At 44.8% G+C, this 7,131-nt stretch overlaps 1 protein-coding gene across 8 annotated transcripts in view; it reads left to right on the forward strand.

The window, feature by feature from the left end:
• USP28 (ubiquitin specific peptidase 28) overlaps positions 1–1,625 on the forward strand; it is a 65,813-nt gene extending 64,188 nt beyond the window's left edge. For all 8 annotated transcript variants that reach the window (XM_044929733.1, XM_006060196.3, XM_025266868.2 and 5 more), the window contains one exon: positions 399–1,625. In XM_044929733.1, coding sequence (XP_044785668.1) covers positions 399–574 — 176 coding nt within the window. In that variant the 3' untranslated portion in view covers positions 575–1,625. The remainder of the gene's footprint in view (positions 1–398) is intronic.
• Positions 1,626–7,131: the final 5,506 nt, after the last annotated feature.

The raw sequence follows: 7,131 nt of genomic DNA on the forward strand, positions 1-7,131 counted from the left end.
ATGTGTGACGTTACAGCTTTACTTAATGCCGTGTACACACTGGTACATTTTAATTGAAGGGTAAGACCAGCGTTCTCTTTATGGCAGTAGTATGTTCACAGCACATTATATTTATGGTACTTTCTCAAATTTTAAAGGATGATTGATTAGAAGACACGTCCATAATGAAGTGAGTATATAGTGTTATCCTGCCGCATGTCAGATGACTTAAAACAACAACCTAAAACTTTGCTCTAGTCGGCAAATAGGTCTTTGCTCTTGATTTGGTCTGAAGGAATCGTCATTTGTCATTAGCTGGCCAGAACAATGCTTTGAACTTGGAGGTTGTTGCAGACTTACTAGTTTTAACTCAAGAGATTTATTTAGCTGTATGCTAACCATCCATTTTCCCTCCACAGAAAATCTGCAGCTGTGCTTAGGGGAGTTTCTACCCAGACTTCTAGATCCTTCTGCAGAAATCATTGTCTTAAAGGAGCCTCCAACTATTCGGCCCAATTCTCCCTATGACCTTTGTAGCCGATTTGCAGCTGTCATGGAGTCAATTCAAGGAGTGTCAGCTGTGACAGTGAAATAAGCCCCCACGTGTTCAAGACCCAGCCTGGTCTTTGGTTGACCGTCTGTTGCACAGAAGTCTGTTGTCACAGTGTTTACCCTGGGAAAGGGATTAGGTGGGAAAGTGAGACTCAGATCCAGATCCTAACTATGCTGTGTGTGTAAAGAAGGGTTGAAAATAAAACTCCACTTTTTAGGTACAGAATCATAGAAGCGATTTCACGAAAAAAGGCAGGAACCGGTGTATTAAGGCGTTGATTTGTGGCAGAAGCCCTGAAATGTCTCTTGTCCCTGCAAGACAGCCTGGGTTTTTCTGAGCCTCAGAGTATCCTTCAGGCATAAGTATTTTTGACAGCAGACTAAAAGGGTGATTCATCAGGACCTGAACTGTATGAACAGCTACTCATTATTTTATCAGATACAGATGACATTAAAAAAAATTAGCTGTAAGGGAGGAGATGAAAAAATGGGTTGTTGCCTGGCTCTTGACAGGAGATGAAAAAATAGGTTGTTCGTGAGCCACCACCCTTTCACATGTGGGTAGAACATAAGGTCATGTGGCAGTAAGAGGCTGAAAAGTCAAAAGAAGGCTGCCTCTCCTTTCTTCCTTCTATTTTATTTTATATTTTTAAATAAACCAGAAAACCTCATACTCAGTCCCGAGTGAAAGAAAGGAGAAAGCATTAAGGACATCAGATGGAAGAGCAGCATTGTGAAACTTGACTAAAGATCACATTTTCAGAGTTGTTAACTATTTAAAGGTAAATTTTTCTAGCATCTGAAAATGGCTAAAACACATGGCTAAGGCTGCTGCTGGTCCAGAAGAACATTTTGACACCCCACCCCCTTTTTTCCTTTTAAGAAATAGGGGATGTGGGTTTGTAAAAAGAAAAAGAATATATATATGTATATGTAGAGAGAGAAATATCCCGTTGACCATTTTTAAAACGCTGCAGATTGGGTATTGTGTTTTAACCAAATTTTAAAGATTACCAGGGGAATTGTGGGAGGGTCAAAGGCTTGCTACAACTATGCAGATTTTATAAACGTGCAATAAAAGTGTTTGTTTTACATTTGGTATGCAGTATGGCCTTTGTTTATATATGTTCTATTTTGGAAATGGATGGACTCAGTAAGCATTTGTCATGTTTCAGTTTTTTTCTTCTTACAGAGAAAAGGGCAGATAAAAGGGTTAAGAAGCTTGATGGGAATGAAAAGTGTCAACTAAAAATAGTCACAACCTGAAAGCAGAGAGTGGTTTTATTCCTTGGGAATTTTTAGAACTTCAAGCCTGGGAGGCAGCCTCTCAAGTAGCCCCGAGAAACTGCTCCAAGGAGGCAATGGGGAAAGGAGTCAGGTATATAGAAGTTTGTAGCAAAGAGAGGTAGATAGTCTGAACATCAAAGATTACTGATAATTAAGGAAAACCAGCTATCACAAGAAGTTCAGCGCTCTTCTCTATGGGAAGGTGCAAGCATCTGGGCTCACTGAACTCATTCCTTTCCTATGCATCTCAGCTATCTGGGGGCATTGTTCTCCCTGTTCGGGTCCTCTGGGCTCAGAAATGAACATTTGGAGGCCCTGAATCACAGCTGGCTGTGACCTCCTTTCTAGATATGGCAGGGGATACTCCATTTCACAAAGGCAAGTCACTTCTTGAGCAACACCTAGTGGTGTCTGATTTCCTCTCATTTGCTAGTTGCATTGCATGTAAGTGTATTCACATTGTAATTTGATTCAGAAGGCAAAAAAAGTTATTTTCTTGAAGCTGAATATTTTATATTTTGGTCAAATGAATGGTTAAGCCGTCTTTTACAGACATTCAGAGGTGCTTTTGTGTTTTAAAGCTCACTGCAAAGATTTTTTTCATGGGGAATTGATTGATTTTCTTACTCATTGATTGTGTGTGTGCTAAGTCGCTTCAGTCATGTCTGACTCTTTGCGACCCCATGGACTGTAACCCTCCAGACTCCTCTGTCCATGGGATTCTCCAGGCAAGAATACTGGAGTGGGTTGCCATTTCCTCCTCCAGGGGATCTTCCCAATGTAGGGAGCAAACCTGTGTCTCTTGGCATTGGCAGGTGGGTTCTTTACCGTTAGTGCCACCTGGGAAGCCTTTTACTATTTACCATTTGCCTTTTGCTGTGAAATCCCTGTCATTACTGAGTGCTGTGCACAGTTATGTAACAGCCCTGGGATGATAATGACTGTTGGCTTGCCCAAGGTCTCAGGTGTCCTAGGTGGTGGAGCCAGGACACTTGTCTTCGGTGTGTCTCATGTCATAACCTGTGCTATTAACAACTACTCGACTGCCCTTGGAAGTCTTGTAAGATCTTTTGCTTTGTGCCTTTTCACATTAGTTATTTCCTGATCAGCTTTTGAAAATCTGTAGTTGGTGAAGAAAGGAACAGGTGGACATCTGTAGAGATGGACCTGCTCAGACCACCCAGCGGGGTGCTGGGGCTGCCTTAGGTATTGCTTGATTTCTTTTAGGGTCAGGAAAGTGCCTCAGGCTAAGAATGGTTTTACTTATTTCAAGGGTTGTGAAAAAGAAGGATGAGCGGAAGGGATGTTGGGGACAAGGTGGGAAAAGAACCAACCTGACCCTTGACCTGGAATGATTCAAGAGTTTGGGCAGGTTACGTGACTTCTCCATGACTTCCCTGGAGACTGGGATTCGCCTCTCCCTGGTTAACTGGCATTGCAATCCTTTTCTGTTGGGGTTTGTTAGCTCTTTTAAGAACTATTGTTCAGTCACTCAGTCATGTCCGACGCTGCGACCCCATGGACTACAGCACATCAGGATTCCCTGTCCTTCACCATCTCCTGGAGTTTGCTCAGACTCATGTCCATTGAGTTGGGGATGCAGTCCAACCATCTCATCCTCTGTCATCTCCTCCTGCCTTCAATCTTTCCCAGCATCAGGGTCTTTTCCAATGAGTCGGCTCTTCGCATCAGGTGGCCAAAGTATTGGAGCTTCAGCTTCAGCATCAGTCCTTCCAATGAATATTCAGTGTTGATTTCCTTTAGGATGGACTGGTTTGATCTCCGTGCAGTCCAAGGGACTCTCTACAGTCTTCTCCAGTGCCACAGTTTGAAAACATCAATTCCCTGATTGGGTTGGACAATTAGAGGCCACATGCCACAACCAAGACCCACTACAGCAAATCAATCAATGTTTTAAAAAATAATTTCTTGGCTCTTTTATGGCAGGAATCCAGTTACTAGCTCTTGTGTGGGGTATTTTACGGGTCTTCAGAGAACCCTGTGCAAAACCTCCACATCATTCCCTGGTGCAGCTTTGGGACTTTCTGACTGACCTCTCCTCTCAGTTCCTGCTCTTGCCACTCCCACTTCCAGCAGTGCTCCGGACAGTGCCACCCAGACTGCCTTCCCCGGCACCCATTCAGGTTACAGAAAACTTAGCCATCCATGCACCAGTCAAAGGCAGGGGGACTGGTGCTGCTGCCTCGCTCCACCCAAGCCAGCCAGCCCCCTGCTGCAGGCTGCTCCAGTGGTGTTCAGGCACCTCTGTGCTTCTGTCACCAGGAGTTTGCGCCACTCAGCAGGGTGGGATGGGTACGTTTCAGATACCGTCTTTCCTGCTGGGAGCAGCTGCATCTGTGAGTGGTTCTGTGGTCCATGTCCCTGCCGCCCCCCTCACAAGGAAGGGTGGAGACATCACAGTGCTCCCAACTGTTGTGAATTCCCTTCCAGGAATCCTCCCTGATGAGTCTGGGTGCTTCTCTTTGTGCTTCTCTTAGGCGGGCTGTGTGAAGGCTGACCACCAGTTTACTTCCTAGCAGGAGTGGTGAGCCCCTGTCTTTAGAGTGAGTACTAGTACTAAGTCAATGCACTCGTGTCCAGCTCTTTGCAGGCCTTAAGGACTGTAGCCCACCAGGCTCCTCTGTCCAGAAAACAGGGCTTCCTGAAGAACCCAAGGCATATGTCGCCCATTGGATTTAGCTTTGAGGTACTATTCAAAATTCTGGGCAACTATAAATATGGACAAGGTAGCAAGAATACCTGGCTTTAAAAATAAATCCATCAATTAGTAGAGTGGAATGTGATTCCAGTTTCTTTCAGTTCTATATCAGAGGCCAGCGACTGCAAACAGTTGTATTACCCTAACCCTAGCTGCTAAGACACACCTCCAGTCCAGAAGCCCATGAATCTATTTCTGATTTTCCTCCCATTCCAAAATGTGGCTCACCCTTGCGACTTTCCCCTTAGAGCTAGTCCCAGAGGCTCAGAAGGGTAACAGATGAATATTTTAACAGGAACTTCCTGGAATGCCTTCTTTGCAAATGGTGAAATGTTCAGATTCAAAGGAAGGCCAGTGGAGAAGTTAACACAGAACTCATCAAATTCTAACTGCATCAGGTTTGGCAAGTCCCTGAGTTATTTTCTTAAAATGCCTTGCACATAATAAAAGCTTTTGGCTTGAAACCTTAATTGATTGATGTCCCTTTCTGTTTCTCATACATATGACAACACACTTCTCCATGTGTAACCACAACAAAGAAATGTTTTTAATGCTAATTTGCCACAAATGCATGAGAAAAGACTGAGCTGAAGCTAAGATTGAATGAGTTCTATTTTTATTTCTCATTATTTTCCCTACAAAGTAGCAGGTAGATAAGCACTGTGGCAGTTTTAGGTGAAAAGCATCTTCTTCCTCAGATTCTTTCTTGAAAAGTAGACTCTGTCCAGAATGCAGATCACTTCCTTCAGGGGATGACATGCTATTGACTGCTTGGGAATCAATCAACAGGGCCTGCTCCACTCCCGAATTTTTTTTTTTAATGCCTTTGTGTCCTTTTTAAAGGAGAGTTAGAAAAACAGACTTTTTTTTTTTTTTTTTTAACAGATGTTAGTTTGTGCCCTTTCTTTGCAGAGGAAGCCATAATCACATGCTGATGGAAAACATCGACAGCACCTGCACCCTGGGGATTAGGGTGAGGGTGGCAAGCCACCAGCAGGAGCAGGTGAGCTGTCTGACAACAAAGACCCTGTTTAGACCCCAACAAATGCACAGAGAAGGAGATTTTTCTTACAGGTCTTTTTTCTTCTTCTGCTGCTGGGGTGCTAGTTTTTCCTTTGTTCTGGTGGATTGTCGGCAGCCTACCCCCATGAAGCAACCAGTTGGGGTAATGAAAGAATGCCGCAGCATCCAAACCTTGGATTCAAGTCTCTGCCAGCTAATTACTCACTGTGGGCATGTTGCCTAAATTCTTCATTTCCTCATTAGGAAAACAATATCTGTTCTCCCCAGCTCAAAAAACAAAAAGCCAACCCTCAAAATAACAGTAAATAAAGCACAAGATATGTGAAAGTGCATTGTCATTCTTAAACCCTACCCAGCTGTGTGGCAGGGATATGGCACAGGGACAGTTCAGTTCAGTCGATCAGTCGTGTCTGACTCTTCACGACCCCATGAATCGCAGCACACCAGGCCTCCCTGTCCATCACCAACTCCTGGAGTTCACTCAGACTCACGTCCATCGAGTCAGTGATGCCATCCAGCCATCTCATCCTTTGTCGTCCCCTTCTCCTCCTGCCCCCAACCCCTCCCAGCATCAGTCTTTTCCATTGAGTCAACTCTTCGCATGAGGTAGCCAAAGTATTGGAGTTTCAGCTTTAGCATCATTCCTTCCAAAGAAATCCCAGGGCTGATCTTCAGAATGGACTGGTTGGATCTCCTTGCAGTCCAAGGGACTCTCAAGAGTCTTCTCCAACACGACAGTTCAAAAGCATCAATTCTTCGGCGCTCAGCCTTCTTCACAGTCCAACTCTCACATCCATACATGACCACAGGAAAAACCATAGCCTTAGGTGTTAGGAAAGTGGGGTGGGCTCCTGCTGCAGGTCAGCTGAGCTCCTATTCCCAGCCCCATGCTTGGCTTCTTGTGGTTCTAAGAACACAGATAACGTTCAGGCCTTACAGGCCCTGCAAGGTCTGGTTCCTTCCTACTTCACCAGCCTTGCCTTACACTTTCTTCTCTTTCCATCTAGAACTGCTGTCCACCCTTTAGCTTTTAGCCAGTTACCATTTCCTTAGAGTACCCACTCATCGAACCTGACTAGGTTAAATTCCTCCTATTGCATGATCGTATAGAACTATGTGGTGGTGGTGTTTAATCACTCGGTCGTGTCCGACTCTCTTGCAACACCACAGACTGGCCCGCCGGGCTCCTCTGTCCATGGGATTTCCCAGGGAAGAATACTGGAGTGGGTTGCCATTTCCTTCTCTAGGGGATCTTCCCCACCCAGGGATCAAACCCATGTCTCCTGCATTGGCAGGTGGATTCTTTATCACCAAGCTACCAGGGAAGCCCATGGAACCATGTACCTTCCCAAGTTTGTAAAGTCTGTCACAATTACAATTTCCACTGATGTGACTCCCTGTCAATATTTGTGTCCCCTAATTGCCTAGATGAGGGGCAGGGACAAGTTTTGTCTTACTCCTGGTTGCTAGCACAATGCCTGGGATGTGATAGGTGGACAGTAACATTTGTTCAAAGAGATGGATGAATGGTGACATGGATCCTCCTTGTAGATCCTATGGCATTCAAGGAG

Source organism: Bubalus bubalis, chromosome 16 (genome assembly GCF_019923935.1).
Source record: "Bubalus bubalis isolate 160015118507 breed Murrah chromosome 16, NDDB_SH_1, whole genome shotgun sequence".
NCBI classification, from domain to species: Eukaryota; Metazoa; Chordata; class Mammalia; order Artiodactyla; family Bovidae; genus Bubalus; species Bubalus bubalis.